This window comes from Montipora foliosa, chromosome 8 (genome assembly GCF_036669935.1).
Source record: "Montipora foliosa isolate CH-2021 chromosome 8, ASM3666993v2, whole genome shotgun sequence".
Taxonomy (NCBI): domain Eukaryota; kingdom Metazoa; phylum Cnidaria; class Anthozoa; order Scleractinia; family Acroporidae; genus Montipora; species Montipora foliosa.
Window position 1 is genome coordinate 35,168,757 of NC_090876.1, and position 17,108 is coordinate 35,185,864.

Sequence of the window (17,108 nt, forward strand, 5' to 3'; positions counted from 1 at the left end):
CAACTGACGTAAATAACTACAAACCTATCTCCCTCCTCAGTATCCCAGGTAAAATCTTAGAGGATGTTGTCAGTGACACCTTGAACAATCATATGGAGACACAAGGTTTGTTGAGTCACAAGCAATGGGGATTTCGGAAAAATTATTCAACTGAAAGCCTCTTACTTCACTTAACAGAAATATGGAAAAATGCTTTAGACAGAGGTCTGAAAGTTGGAGTGCTTTTCATTGACTTTTGCAAAGCATTTGATACTGTGAATCATACCATCTTGCTGGAAAAGCTAAAAGCCATTGGAATATCAGGTGACCTGTATTCCTGGCTTGATGATTATATGTCTGCACGCAAAAAGTTTGTGCAATTATCAAGATATCACTCCGGGCCCAAAACCATTACATATGGAGTTCCCCAGGGTTCAATACTAGGGCCGAAATTATTTTCAATTTTTGTAAACGATCTTCCAGAATCAATATCAAGTGGTGATTTATTCATGTTTGCTGACGATACAACAATTTTTACAATCGGCGAAAACACCTCCTTCCTGATGACATCAAGAACTGTTCTAACTTAGCTATTTTCAAGAGGAAACTTAAGGATAATAAGAATATTCTGAAATCTATTAGTTTTACTAAAGCTTCCTGCAGTATTACCAACAACATTTTTAACATTAGTTAAGCATAATTTTTGTCATTAATATTCTTCTCCATTCTTTAAAATTAGTCATAACTTATTGTCATTAATATCTATTTATTTCTATATAGTTAATTTACGTACTTCTAAGATAGTGCAGGTCCACATCAGGACTTTCGTCTTGCCTATTTTACTTATAACCTGCTTTATCAAATAAATCAAGTATGTATGTGTTAAATCCAACCACCTTAAAAGATGTTACAACTATGCAGATTAAATTGTTTCGCTCAATGAACCTTAATTTTGGTGAGAATAAGTAAGTGAGGCACTACGATTTCCCAACCTTTTCCAATTGTATCCATTCCATTATGTCAGTGAGCTGGGGACCTCACGTTGGAGTACAAGCGACTATGACACACAGGAAAAAAGTGCACTTGAAAAATTACAATCATCATGCATAATGCACCTTCCCACTAACAGAAGTGATATTTGTATTGGTACTTCAACCTCTTTTGTAAAGATTAGGCTATCATTGCAAGCATTGAAGGTATTTTGCATTTGTAACAAGTATTCAAATTTCCTGCTCAATTCACTTAGAGACCTGTGGGAACAAAGGTTGGAACCAAGCCTCTGATAGTCAATACGCAATGCGTTGTATATTCATTCCAATGTGATTTTTGTCATGCAAATTATGTTGGTTTTACTGCCCGACACTTACACCAACGCATTAGTTAACACCGTTATTCTGCTATCGGCAAACACCTTGAAACACAACATGACAATAAAAGAGCAAAGATCGATCGCCTCTTTAAAGTCCTAAAGAAATGCAGAAGCAAGTTCGATTGCCTAATATACGACATGCTGTTTATAAAGGACATCAAGCCTTCTCTCAACACCCAAAGTGACTCAATCCGTGCCAAACTTCTCACTTGACAATTTCTTTTCTTTTTTCTTTTGTTCGTTTTGTCTTATTTTTAGGTATTATACCCAAAGGACACAAATATTTTTGTTTCACGTTTTATATATTCTTGTTTGAACTTTTACCGTCTTGACTTAATAATGGTGTACAGTAACCAACTAGTTTGCCACTAAAATAATTCAACAACCATGAAGTAGCTCATATCTAACATTTTCCATGGGTACATATTGCAAGAACACACAGCTATCAAAAAAAAATTTAATTAAGCACTAGATTTACACTGCCATTATAATAATTACTGGCTACACTTCAGACATACAGTCAGAACAGTGACAGACAAAAAAAATTATTCTGCACCTACCATATTCACAAAAATTTACAGTTCTCAACTCAACCACACAAGAGCAACTTGAATACTTAAACAATATTAACAGGACTAGATGTGAAAATGAAGTACAGCTGTATGCAAAATTATCTTAGTTCAAATTAAAATTTTCTAGCTTCTGTCCATTTTCCAAAACTTCAATGTTCCTAATACGTACCATTATCAATATGCCAACTAGATCTGATGCCATAATCTGTAATAGCTTACTACAACTACACTGTAACACCTCAAATTAATTATCTCAATACTTGTATCTTTCAGATGATTACACGTGGGCGAAAAAACACATAACAAATATATTTCAATCAATGGAGCCTTTGTGGCAGACGGTAAATATAAAAAAACTTTTTTGTTAAGTGCATGTACTTTTATTATTATTATTATTATTATTATTATTATTATTATTATCTTAGTATGTTTTCATTATGTAATCCCAATAATTACAAAGTCCCACGTAGAATTAAAGTTCAATTATACTGTACAGTGTAGTTAATATGAGACAAGAAGTTCATTCAAAGAAACGATCACTTTCAATTAACAGCTTCATGCTCTTTTACTGTAGATGGCAGCAGATGACCCCATACAAAATAAGATTCTGTCAGGGGAATGTAAAAAGTAAACACATCATTTACATGTACTTTCAATCCATTTACTTCAAATATTCAATACATATAAATTCAAAATGAAAAACACTGCACACTACATATTTTATTTTTTACAATATGCAACAATATTACTGAAGAGTAATCAAGCATATGGTGGTTCTTCAGTAAACATGCACTGCACTCTAACTATTTGACAGGTCATCAAGAAACTCTACAATACTATTATACTATTAATAAATTCCTAGCTCGCCTTTTGACAGAGTGGGGGAAAAAATTAAAATTGTGCGGGACAAAAAGTCAATTAAAAATGTTTGGTGTGTAGCCAGGCATGTTAAAAATATAATAAAAAGGTTGACACTGGCTAAAATATTGTGTTGGACGTTTCCAGTCAGCGCCATCTTAGCCAATCTCGTCATGGAATATGTAGAAGAAAAGGCCCTGTTATCGGCTCCAAACTCTCCCAAATGGTGGATCAGATACGTAGATGACAGCCATGTATGCATAAAAAGGGAACACGCGGATGAATTCCATGCACACCTCAATTCTATCAACACTAACATCAAATTTACCATCGAGATAGAATCAGAAGGTTCTATTGCCTTTCTTGACACAAAAACAACCAGACAAGACGATGGCTCGATCACCGTGGCTGTATACAGAAAAGCTACTCACACCGACCGCTACCTTGACTTCAAATCTCATCACCACCCCCAACATAAATATTCGGTCATACGCACCCTCATGGATCGCGCAAAGAATATCCCATCCACCAAAGAGGAAGCTGTATGAGAAATTAAGAGAGTAGCAAAAGCCCTTACCGCTAATAACTACCCTGCCAATTTCATCTACAATCATTACAACTTCACGCCGATTTAAGTGTGTTATTCGAAAATGGGTGAATCCGCTGGAAATACTGGCTTTAGGGCTCGGTTTTATCCCTTGGGGCATTCATTTCGGTAGCCACCGAACACGCCTCGCAAAAGTTCGGCGGCGTTCGTTTGAAAAAAGGTGAGATATTTTGGAGAGAGATTCTAAAGGACTGGCACAATGGCGAAATCAAGCGAGCTTGAGCGGCAAAATTGTGGAATGTATCCTTTTGTTCTTGATGTGTGAATGAATTCCAGAGACTTCAGACTCATTTTATGGATTTTAACTTATTCGCGAAATGCTTTCAACACTTATTTGTATTTATGAAAATAGAGCGTTTTCATAGCTTGAAAAAGAGATCTTGAACGAGGAATTTTGATCTCTGTAAGCCGAAATTCGTTTTTTTTTTCGTTAAGCGGGGCGCTTTTATGAGCAGTCTTCAATGTACCAACGCGACGCGTGTGATGCGTGATCAATTCAATAAGCCTAGATACCTTGGATTATGGTTAAACTTTTTCTGAAAATGTTAAATTTTTTATTTGTATTTTTGAAAGGAGGGTATCACTACGAGCCAATCGAAATAATATAATAATTGCAAGAGTAAGCTTCAAGTCCGCCAAGTTAATTATGCCGATTGCGCCTTCCTGTTCGAATGTTGAATGATTAAAGCTTGTTCCGCTTGTTTTAAAAAATAAATGAGCTCTTTGAGGATTATTCTACTTTATTTTCTCTAAATGCAGCAGTTGAAACTCTCGTATAACTTAATATCAAAAGCGTTCGGAGTGCTTCGCAAAGAGATCTTAAATAATTTGGTGCAATGTTGACAGTTTTGCTGACAAAAACATTTTGGGGTCATATTTCGGGGAACCGCGTGGTTGAAAAAAATTATGTCAATATTAGCCAGCTGAGAGGTTTGCAGAAAACCATGAATCCACGCGAGTCTGATTTATCTCCTGGGAGCATCGCTCGTGAACCACTAGCGTAGCCACTTAATGTAAATTTCAAAAACAAAAGCATGATTTCTCTGTTATGCAAATTGAAAACAGCTTAGGGTATAAATGATTCAACAAAACAGCACGTGTTACTGTGATCGCTTTGCTTGGCGTCGTTCTTGTCCTTCTTGACAATTAGCTTTTAATATTACTCCGATCGCGATGAATTTTACTGTCGGTGAGAACATCAAAGCCGTTGATCAGCTGGGAGTGTGGGCAGTTGCGAAGGTGATCGAAAAACGAGATGCTTCTGTTGTTGTGACGTTCCCTCCATGGAAGCACGAGTGGGACCGAGAAATCGTTGATCCCAACAAAGTAAGAAGCAAAACACAAGAAGATGTCTTAGTTCCACGTCGTTGTGCCAATAAAAAGGTAAAAATAATCTAATGCTCCTAACATTTCAACAATTTTGGTTGTCGATTTTGAGTATTTAAACTTTACGACTTAATGTTTTGACTGTTGCGTGTGACCTCTCTTTTAATTCTACATTTTTCCATTCCTAGAATCCAAATTTAAAGAAGCTTATGACAGGCGATGAACTGTATTTAGCTGGAAAAGAAGTCAGAGTGCACCGGTCTGATCCCATCCGTAAAGCGGTATGTTTAGTCGTGTATTTGGTTAATAGCTCTTATATTGAAATGCATATTCTCCTAACGATTTCCTTGGATGTCTTGAAATAGCGATAGGAGAATTTGTTCAATGTCAACAAATCTTGGTTATTCTTTACTTTATTCATACCCGTATCCATAATATGCATTACACTGTAGTTAAAAAGGGAAATAATTATGAGAGCTGGCGAAATTTGTTACTGTTTTTATCCACTTTTTTGCCCTTCAGTGTGGGATAAACACAATTTCAACGTAGCCCACCTGTAGTCCTATCTAATTCCTATTGAGCCATCATGAACAAAATCTCAATGTACCCACAGCCGTGTATATATAAGATGATGCGTGCAGTTTCAATGTAGCTGCCAAATTTCCGTTGAGTTTAGTGCAAGTTCCTTTTGTTTAAGTTTTGGCAATGTGAAGATGGTTCTGAACAATTCAAACTCTACTTCGAGCCTTTGACTTTGCCAGGCTAAGATGTTTACGTAAACTTGAGTTTTTTGACTTTGTTTGTCTACATTTTCATGTAGTATTTTTGACTTTGCTTACCAACATCTTCATCTTCATTAAACAAAGTTAATTAATTAATTAATTTATTTTTTATCATAATTAATTCAAAGAAGTTTGGAGGGCACTCAAGAAGCTAGAGTTGCTCTCGGGTATCACGTCGAGCAACAATTATGTGTCTTTCGTGCTCTACAAACTTCCTGTGTGCATCCATAACTCGATATACGCATGTGCGCTAAGCATGAACCAATTCTCTAATATTTGTGGGGTGGGGGGTTCTGTCAGACCAAAAAAATAATGTTATTTTATTTGGTTTGAGTCTGTCCATTCAGCGTGAGTGAAGTAGATCACGGAAACAATTCAGCCTGTGTTCAATACCCACTCTCCTCAAGAAAAACTGAGTCATATTAGTCCATTACGTCCTGGGGTCAGAGTTTTATCCCCATCCAAAACAAAGTATAATTTGATTATTGCAACACACATGTACAATTATTTAAATGTTATACTCCTGACTCTGGATTATTTTTTGTTCCTTTTCAGGTTACTTTAAAGCTGCATGATGGTACAATTCAAACTGTAAATGTGTGGGAATTGGGGGTGTCTAGGAGAAATGAAGAACAGTCAGCAAGGAAGAGGAAGAGGAAGAGTGCTGTACTCAATGGAAGTGAAACTCCTGTGGAACACCCACAAGCTCAGTCTCCAAACCTTGTTGAGAATGACACCTTAGAGTTTTGTTTTTATGTTAATCCCACTGGTGATGTAATTAGTATTGGTTCATTTTATACTCTGGCATTTTCTGGAAATTCAATTTTTGTTTGCACTTTCATTTCGCAGCTGGGCCGTCAATATACTTTTAATTTTGTACTTTGTTCAGTTGTTAATGATAAGGTGGACAATTTTCTCCCAGATGTTTCATGTATTGTCAGGGATCCAAAACAAGTACTCAGGTCAAATGTTAGCTGTAATTCTAGGGTGAGGAATCTTGTGGATAAGGTTATTTGTGAGGGTTGGGAGAGGGTCTTAATTTGTCAAAAGAGTAATATTGGGAATGTTCCTTACTTGTTAGACCTAAGGAAGAGTTGTCTAGCAAGTCAAATACGCCAAGGTGTGTGGTCTGGAATTTCACGTAGTGCTACTCGTCCTGCACAGCCACTTCACCTTGGCATATTTGATCCTGTTCTTGACACTCAAATCTTTAGCCTTACAAGTAAGGATCAGTTTCAAGTGGTTTACAAAGGGAAAGATGTTGCAAAGTTAGACAGCTTACTTGGGGCACTGTGGGATGTTAAGATATTAGAGCCCGGTAATCCCCAGTCTCATTTTAAGTATGTATGCCAGACTCGACTGTATGTACACAAGTCATCTATGACTTTGCGTTTCAATTTTCAGTACTCGGAGTCAAATGTTCCATTTACAGCAACCTATAGGAGTTCGTGCGTGTATTAGCTAGGGATTTTGTCAAACAAAAACTGTTGTACTCAGACAGGATCCATTGCTTGGCAGAAAAGGCAGTGGTCTCTTTTTCCTAAGCTCCCCAGAAAAGCAAACAAATAAACAACAAAATTGTTATTTCTTACGTCAAATTTTTAGACTACTAAATGTATATGTTGTTCACAAGGTTCATCAGATAGGTGATGCCTTTTATAACTTGACCTTAAAGAAACTACATGCAGCCAGGTCCTCTTTGAGTACACAAGTTATGACCACTGAAACATTATTTGACAGATATAACTTGAATGTATTAATAGTAACTTTGGGTGGCTGACAAAAGAAAAAATTAGCACTTTGTCAATGGATTGAGCAGTTTTCTAATTCAATTTGTTTCCAAAACATTGTATAGAATGACCGTGAATGAACAATTTTCTCAGTAATTTTTCCTGACCACTGTAGTTTGGTCAGCTTAGAGAGTTTTCCTTGTGATTAGTTGTTAGATCACAAAAATGTGTTCTACAGCCTGTATTAAGGTTTGTTCTCTTTCTTTTTAAAGTCATTCATAGCAACTTGTTAGCAAAGAATGCATAAAGATTTCATATGTTGTCCTTAAAACTCCCATTTACAGAGTGATTTCTTAATAAAGTGGTCTTCAAGAGTGTATAGTCTATTGTGTTTTACCACTTCAGTTTTTTACATTTCCTCTCCCCACTCCCCACCCCTGTACAATGTTGCCACTGAAACACTCTGAACTGACACGTGAAATACATTTTCTCATTTTCCAACTGTTGATGTTGACATTAATTAGTATTATTTTATGAAATAACTGAGCACTCTCTCATTGGTCGAGAAGGCCCAGTTTAAACGCCGAGCTTTACATGTGCCGAGCCTAATACCAATTTGGGTCAATCCAAATAATTAAGTTCGGCAGCTGATTCAAACGTCAACCTAATTTAGTTGAACTTAATTTCAAAAACAAGAGAGACATTATTGCAAATGGCGGTTATTGATGACCAAAATGGCAGAAAAAGGTGGGAAAGACAAATCGTGGAACTGCTTTTCTTGCAAGTGCGATCAAGGAGGGCCTAAGTGTGTTAAGATGAGAGTATGTAAACACGGTTGTGACGCTTTAGATTCGTGCATATTTTGAGAATTATTTTATAAAAGCAATAGAACACTTTTTTCTGTATTTACATAATCTTATCTAAATACTCAGAGTGTTGGAAGAATTCTCCTCGTGTTTATATGAGGCTATGTAAACACAGAAAAAGTGATCTATTGCTTAAATATGCAATCCTCCCCTCACTCTCCTTTCCCTCTCTAGAAAAAAAAAAGCACTCAGCTATAGTTCTTAGCAGTGGTAGCTATATACAAAAAATGTCTTCCTTGACTTTTCTCTACAATCAGGATCAGGAGTCAAGACCTGAAGAGATCTGGAATCAATCTTCAGCAGCTACATTCTAATAATTATAAATGCCTGTTTCCTGATATATTGATCATTGCTAACAGCAAAACTACAAGAATGCTCCCCTCCTCGCCCCCCTCTAACAATGTAGCCTGCGTAGCTGGCGGTATTGTAAGCGCCCGCGAAATAAAGTTTTGGCGGCGGAGCCGACAAGCGAGCGGCGAATTTCAGAGTCCCCCTCCCCATTCTCCTCGCGGCTTCGCCGCTCGCTTGTCGGCTCCACCGCCAAAACTTTATTTCGCGGGCGCTTACAATACCGCCAGCTACGCAGGCTACTAACAATTAAAATTGTCTGTCCCTGAAAACTCATTAATAGCATCATAACCTTGTTCAGAAATGAATTGTTTTAATGAATCAAACAAAAACAGACCTGGAGAGAAATATACTGGTAATGCTAATTTTGGAAAGTTAATGTATCAAATTATTTTGTTCATCGAGACTAAGTGATCTTATTTCTCTTAGTTTTTAATTATCTGTGCATCACTTACTAAAATTGCTTCAATGAAAGCATGTAAATCATATAAATCAACTAAGTTTTGTAAATCATCAAATTTGCATGACCATTGAAACTCACTCAACTGATTAACTCATTCTTAAGAATGCGAAAGTTTGTGACTGTGACTGTGACTGTTCAGCAGTTCTCGCATCTTCCTGTGCTTTGCTCCATTTATCGGTTTTGTGCTGGAACTCAGTTTTTCCAAGTTCCTTGTATTTCAGTTTTTCTTCTTCACTGATGGACTTCCACCTCTCTGCCAGCATGACATTGATTTCTTTCAAATTCTTTTCTGGATTTTCCTTGGCAAGTTTAGTGTACTCCTGTTTTAAGAACACAATGTAACCATTTGCTGCTCGTTTTGGTTCTCCTTTAGGTGCATTCTCACTGTCTTGCTCTTCATCTTGTGCTAACTTTCGCTTTTGCCGCAACATTTTTTTTAAATCTCTGTGAGCACTTCTTTTGCGTTGATTGAGGAGTTCGCTCTGCTTTACAGGCTTGGCTTGCAGTAAAGAACTTTCAGGGGCATTATCCAATTTTGATAAGTTTAACTTGTACTGACTGATCTCTGGCATGGTTTTTTCTTTGTCTGCTTGTAGAACAAAGAGCTTTGAAATTATTGGCCACTTGTATCGGTAAGCATGGATGATCGGTTTGTTGATTTTTTTGATTTCCTTATCAAGTTCCTTTTGTGATGTAACCATGATGAAATTGGCATCCAGAACTTTTGAAATGTCTTTGTTGTAGACTTTTCCCCCATTACGCAAGATTACAGGGGTTAATTGTTCTGCATTACTGATGTTAGTTCTGCCCTTGTCATTTAGTCGGCCTGATATAGCAAATGTCAAACCACTCAAAACTTGAGGTACTGGCTCTTGTAGATTGGAAATTTCCACTAATACAGGCCGTTCTTTTGGAGCTACTGCTACTTTTAATCTCTTCTTCTGGGGTGTAATTTCACAGACCATAGCCTTGGTAGTTTTGCCACCCCTTTCAATAAAGACGGTGTCTCCTCTTTTGAACTTTGAAGATGGAGAGGAATCAACAATGGAATCATGCAGGACTGGTTCTGATAAATCATCAGTTTGTACCAGTGATGGCTGGCTTGAAAGGCACTGTTCTGAGGTGTTATCTGTCTGCTCTGAAAGAGGACTGGACTCCTCAGATTGGTTGGTTTGCACTGTGTGATGGTCATTGGAAGCTGGATGCTCAGCCGCTCTCATTTCAGCATTGTAGTCAAGGCAATCCTCTTCAAACTTCTCTTTCACATAATGATCATAAGCTTCTTGTACAGCAGATGGGCTGTTTGCCAATCGTCTTCTCAGGAACCTGTAATACCATCTGAAAAGAGTGATAACTGGGTCTTGACATTTCCAGCCACCACCTCTTGCAGAGTGTCCAAAGTATAAACACTGGTGCAAGTAATGTGTTCTCTCACCACCTTCAGTACCACCCCGGAACAAGGAATGAAAAGGTAGCTCTTGAAGCATCTGAGGAAAGACATCAACTCGTTTCATCAAGTAAGGGTACAGTTTCGAAGAACCATATCGCAATAAAGTCAGAGCATGATAAAGATCAGCAAGTTCCACATATCTGTGGATTTCGTCTTCAGTAAGTCCAAATCGATAGTCTTTAGCATCAGAAGACCCTTGTGATGAACCTGGCTTGAGCCTGTTTGAATACTTCCTTGGATCTTCATCCAGTCTTTCCAGTTCATGTAGCTCCCAGTGCACCCTCCAAAGCTCTGTTTCTAATTGATACTCGGAAATTTTAGGAGTGGGCCACTTGAGATGTTCCTGCAGTTTCTTCGGCAAATCAAATGTAACTTCGTTGCTTGCTACATTGTCCAAAATTTCTGAATATTGATTGTCAACAAAGTGACTTGCAGGAGCTGAAATTGTTTCTGCATGATTCACGTTGAGAGTAACTTGCTCCAACTTCTTCCCATCAAAATGCAATTCGAATGCACCACTTCTAACCCCTCGGGCATTGATGTTAGCCAAAAAATGTCCCAGTGTTTGATCCTTTGCAGCTGGGCCCATACTAGGTTGACTTTCCAAATTCAAGCATGACATGCAGCGGTCAAACACCATATGTTCAGTTAATCGACAAAAGCAATGATTGCCATCTGGAATGTAATGTGTGGTAGGAAGTGATGGCAGTAGCGATTCTGGGTGCTCTCTTTCAATTCTTCTGCAAAGTTCAGACCGTAGTCCTGAATGGCTGCCAACTTGACTTCTGGTTTGTTTGGTTTCGTAATTGTACATAGTGAAAGCATCCTCACTTGTAGGGTCCAAACCTCCACCTAATAAATTGTCAAAAAATCTGGCATCACCAGATAGGAAAACTTTGTGGCCATTGTCCAACATTGCTTCAATCCACTTGTTCAAACTTCCTTGTTTGTCAGGATCTCCCAGATTTAGTTCTAGATTAAGCCTTGTGTCTTTGCCATAGAAGATGAAGATTGGCCAGTAGTCATCGGGACTGTGGTATCCTACACCATTGAACATTGCTTCATCATTTAGAACATTTAGAGTTAAGGCAACAGAGTCCTTTCCACCAAAATTTCGACCATCCCCATAGATTTTCCACCATTCGTTTTCAGGCAGCCACCAGTAAAGATAACACAACGTCTCCCGCAGTCGTTGAGGATTGATCTGCCAACCAGAATGAGTTCTCTCAGGTTTCCACACAACCTCAAATTCTCTAACAAACTTGGCTTTCATGGCATTTACTTTCCGTTCTGAATCCAAAAATCCAGGCAGCTTTCTTCTTAAGGCCCGAACAATTTCAGTTGCACTTGTTGTGTCTTGAATGTCTAAGACGTCTGAGGCAGACAAGTGGAAGTGTTGTGGTGCAGACCCTGTTATGATTGTGTTGTACACGCTCATTTTTTTCAATGGGTCGTGTGCTTGTTTTGCTAATGTTAATATGTCTTGTGGGGTAAGTGATCCATCCCAGTCATCAGGGTGGTGTACAAGTGAATCAGACTTTGAGTAACACACTGACTGTGCCAATGATGAAAGAAAATCTTGTTTACTGCCATGGTGAACTGTTTTAGCCAATTGTGCTAGTTCTTCTTTTTGCAGGTTAAGTCGACGAACTACAGTTCTTGATTTATACTTGCGCCCCTTTTGCTGCTGTTGACTCCTAATTGTTTGCTCTCTTTGCAGAAGACTTTCAGTAGAAACAGATTTAGACTTGGATGACATTTGCAAAACAGGTGCAGTAGGTGGTTGTACAGGAGTTGCTGTTTCCAAGGGCAGCACAGTAGCTGGGGTTTCAGGAGTTGCTGGTTCCAAGAATGGCCCAGTAGCTGGTGTTACAGGCATCGCTGGTTCCAAGAGTGGCTCAGAAGTTGGTGGTGGTACAGGAGTCACTGGTGTCACAGGAGTTGCTGGTTCTAAGAATGTCCCAGTAGCTGGTGTTACAGGTGTCGCTGATTCCAAGAGTTGCTCACAAGTAGGTGGTGGTACAGGAGTCGCTAACTCTAAGAATGGCCCAGTAGCTGGTGTTACAGCAGGCTCTGGTTCCAAGAGCGGAGTTAGCTCTTGATGTGCAGGTTCTAGACGTTCAGATGTACTAGAAGCAATACTCACAATGATGTCTATTAAATGACAACGCAGGTCTCTTGCAATGTTGACATCTTCTCCTTGCCTTGAACTTGTGCAAGCAAATAAGACCAGTATTGCTGCTCTGCAGGAAATATGGGTGCGGAGTTTTGTTCCATTTTTGAAGAGGTATTCATCTTGTACAACTAAATCTTGAGGACGAAGTAAAATTAATCATGCAGTAGTCAAGAACAACATCTTAAGGTTTGGTTCCTGAAAAACATCTTCATTTCACATCTATATAATTTTTAACCCAAAGAATGCTTTATTGTCAAAATAAGTGCATAACTTTTCTGACAATTATCTTAACAGATGTCTTAGAAACAATTTGAACTGCAGGTTCAGAAATTATTTATTGGTTTCTTTCCACCTTATAAATAGCTGCCATCTGTAATTTGTGATTCATGTATATAGGTAATCATACAAAAATTTGGTTTTATCAACAGAGTTGATAATGTAAATTGGCCACTGTACAGAGATTCTAGAAGCTGACGTTTCGAGAGTTAGCCTTCGTCAGAGCGAATCGAGCAGTGTGATTGGAATTGGATTCGCTCTGATGAAGGGCTAACGCTCGAAACGTCAGCTTTTAGAATCTCTGTACGGTGGCCAATTTACATTATCAGCTCCGTTCATAAAACCAAATTTTTGTATACTACTTCCCCACTGACGCAGTACCACAGTTTCTTTAGAAACTACCCTCTTCATTCATTTATATAGGTAATCAAACTGTTTCAAGTTCTATTTGCAATTATAATTAATTTGTACAAGTTGAGTTTTTCCAAAAGGTGAAATTGAATGAGCCGCTTTGGCAAGTACAATTTCATCTTTTTTAAGAACTGACAAGTGCCAATCAATTCCAAATTGAACGAGAAAAACCGTATGATTATTTGTTAATAATATAGACATGAAAGAATTTGCATGTAGGAAGTACCAGAAGATCTTTCTTTTCAGATTCCGCACAAAATTTTAATTTGCACTGGTGTTACACTTTTTGCACTGGTGTTATACTTGAACTGCACTGCTCCCAGCCAGTCAGAATCGAAGAAAAAATAATTTTTTCATGTATTTCATAAGGCAGTGTAAAACTCATTAATTATGGTTTATTTTTTAAAGCTTTCATATTGCCAAAACTCACAGTTGTAAACAGTATTTTTTGAATCACCACACAGCTGGCACAGTTGACTAACCTTGCACTAGACATACAGCCCACAGAAAGGTTACTGGGGTTTAGTGCTTCTTTAGGTTAATTTAATGATAATCTTAAGGAAGACCACATGCTTGTTTGTTACTTTTTTTCATTTTCATTATTCTCGTACCAGTTCAGACACATTCAGTTAACTGAATTGTGTAACCACTGCCCAGTGCACTTTGATGGCTGTCATCATTTATCATGTAACACATAAGTCAAAATTATCAAATATAAGGTTAACATTAAAAGAGAATAATATTTCATTTTGACAAGCATCACTTTTGTTTCACAATCAATGAAAGGGGAAGGAGGCTTCTGAACACTTGAAAGAAATCTTGATCAAGACATGAGTAATAATGCCTTCGTATTTGTCAGAGCTTAAAGGAAGTGGCAGTGTGTCCATGTTTGAAAATAAGATATGAATCACATCTTTCCGTCAGAAAACAAAGTCCTTGACCGATATTAAAGCTAACAACCTCAACTAAGAAACTGAATAAGCTTACTAATTATCAATTTTCTGCGTCGTTTGTTTGATTGCGATAGTCTCGGTTATTTAGATCATTGCTTACAGATTTAAACAAAAACATGAACTCGTCTTACCGTGTCTTTCTAGAAGTTTATCAAGATCTTTATATCCCTTCTTCTTTACATGAATTTTCACTCCCAAAACGAGGAGAAGAGATTCTTCTATTCTAAAGTACTTGTTACCGCGCATCATGGTCGGTTTAAAGTTCTCAGGCCACGGTCTTCGGCTGGGAGAGTCCTCCATCAGCTTGATCTCCAAACATCCGCTTATCCCTCACACTTCTTGACGCTATTTTACTGACGATTTCATCCAACAACAGTTTTCTTAGTAGCTACGGCTTTTTAAATTTCAGTTGTTGTAGTTGTTTTCGTCTCACTCACCTGTCGTGTCGTGACATAGAGAAGGTTGTCATGTCAACCATGTAAAAGTGACCAATAGTGCGGCATCTAGTTCGCGCAGCGTCACGAGGCAATTGTCACGAAAGAAGAAAATATACGCGCTATGAGATTCCTCGAATCAAGCGGAGAAAGTCGAAAGAAGCTGGAAGAAGAACGGCAGATAGAGTAGGAAGCTCAATGCTAAAGCCCTATGCTAATTTGAATGAAATGCATCACATGTCTTATCGTTTGTTTAATAGCTTGTCTTAAAGTCATAACTTATCTCAGAGAAAATCGACTTGTCGGGTTTCTATCAAGTGGGAGGGATTAAATAAGCGTGATTGTAAAGCAAGAAAAGTAAAATCGTAAATTTCCCAAATATCCGTTCAGCGAACAGTTCGTTTTCATTTACTAGAGCTCACAAGTTTCCGGCATTAGAAAAAAATACTTTATTGCCGATCAAGCCGTGTCGCGCGTAATTAGGTACGCGTTGTAACTGTGGTTATTCCGACATTCGAGTTAACATTTATTTACTTTGTTCCTCTGTTGAAGTGGCCCATTCAGCCGTCTACACAAGCAGTCTGATCGCTCTTTTCAAGAAGTGTGATACACAATAAATAATGAAATCAATCAAGCAGCACAGTGCCCTGGTCACAAAGGACTTCTTTCTCCCCAAAAACAAAAGAAAAACATCTCACCTACATCAAAGAGTTTGCCGTCTTCGGCAAAATGCCACATGTTCGGCAAGTAATCATTATGAATGAGTAATGAGAGAGAACAATGGCTTGAATAGATGAATACTTAAATACCCCAAAATTTGGGGTACACACTTAAATCGGCGTGAAGTTGTAATGTGGTCGCCAACGAAACAGACAACAAGAAGTAAATGATTCCGACCAGCGCGGTATGGTTGTTTTGCCCTATGCCAAAGGATTCTGCGAGAAAATCGAGAGGGTTCTTCGAGGTTTCAACATTAAGGTAGCTCATAAACCTATTCGGACAATCTCAAATATACTTAAAAAACTAAAGGACAAAATCGAGAGGGAGGCCTCTAGAGGAATCGTACATAAGATCAAATGCAAAGATTGTGATTGTGTTTACATCGGTCAGACATCGCGCGCGCTAAAAACATGCGTCAAAGAGCACTCAAAGGCCATAGCAACATTAGATGAAAACTCTTTGTTGGCCAAACACCACATGCGCTACAATCACCAAATAGACTTGATGAACGTCGAAATTGTTGACACATCATCGACATGGCGACAAAGACTTATTCTGGAGGCTTGGCATTCCTTACGAGATATGAACGCTATAAACGAGCATATAGCACTTCCAAACGTTTACAATAACATAAAGAATTTGTAAAAATATTTTAGAGTGCTCTGGAGACCTTCGTTTTTATTGTCTATTTCATTTTTTTTTTTAAATATTCTTTTGAAGTGCGATTTTATATTTATACGCATCGTGTACCATCAGGACGCCGTTAGATTTTTGCATTTTTCATCCCTGCTGAGGAAGGCAACAGCAGTTGCCGAAACGTCCAACACAATATTTTAGCCAGTGTCAACCTTTTTATTATATTTTAAAAAGTCAATTATGCGGGTAATTGTGCGGAATTGCACAATCTTGCTCTGAACAAAATATTTCATCTCGTATTCCCTGTTAAATTAAGGCAAACATTGTGATCTCCTTATCTACCTTTTCTTTAACCATATTGATGTGAAATTCCTGCTGTAATGGCTAACTTACCTCTACATTTTACTTGGAATGATTTTTTTTCTGTGTCAGTCTTTGCCAGCTACGTACACTTGACTACAAAAATTTTCTACAACCTAAGTCAACTGGAGTTTGTAAAAGCTACTCTTAATGGAAGCTGTGCCAGTTAAGAAGATAAGGCAAGAACCAAGCCATGACCAACTTGTCCAAGGCCTTAATCAAAACAGCAACTCAACGAGCTAGCAAGTAAAAATAACAATGTGGCGGACCCAAGGGAAAAAGTAGCAACGAAAAACATGTGAGCTACGACCTAGTACCGCTGACCGGTACTGGCGCTGTGTCTTCTTATTCCACTCAATTTACGAAAGTTGTAATATCTGACAAACCGTCCATCCTGTAAATGCCAAGAAAGAAAGATTTATTTTGTCTTTATTTTCGCTCTGCATTAGAAAGCCACATGGCCTTATTTAATAACACCTGTGATTCACTATTTAAAAACAATAGGCACAAACCGCCAGTGAAAAATAGAATGAGAAGTACACTAGTGTCTAGGACAGCGAAAGCCACGGAAAGGACACCTTGTTGTTTGTCTAACCCAATCGATGAGTTGTTCGCTGAAAGCGTGGAAATAGTAGAGTGTTTTAAAGGGTATAGTCTGAAAATGCCCTAAATATATTCTAGATCTCATACTCAATAGAAAAACGCGTTTTGATTACAATTTTGAGTAGATAATTCCGTATTGTGCTGTATTTTGCAAATTTTTTCGAATTGTGCGGTTCTGCACCAATGCAC

At 38.1% G+C, this 17,108-nt stretch overlaps 1 protein-coding gene across 1 annotated transcript; it reads right to left on the bottom strand.

The window, feature by feature from the left end:
• Nucleotides 1-6,630: 6,630 nt before the first annotated feature.
• LOC137968728 (uncharacterized) lies at nucleotides 6,631-14,415 on the bottom strand. The gene is made up of 3 exons (XM_068815234.1): nucleotides 14,298-14,415; nucleotides 11,062-12,660; nucleotides 6,631-6,740 (listed from the first exon to the last, which is right to left on the bottom strand). Exons 1-3 carry the CDS (start codon nucleotides 14,413-14,415, stop codon nucleotides 6,631-6,633), a joined length of 1,827 nt encoding a protein of 608 aa, XP_068671335.1.
• Between the last annotated feature and the right edge of the window lie 2,693 nt (nucleotides 14,416-17,108).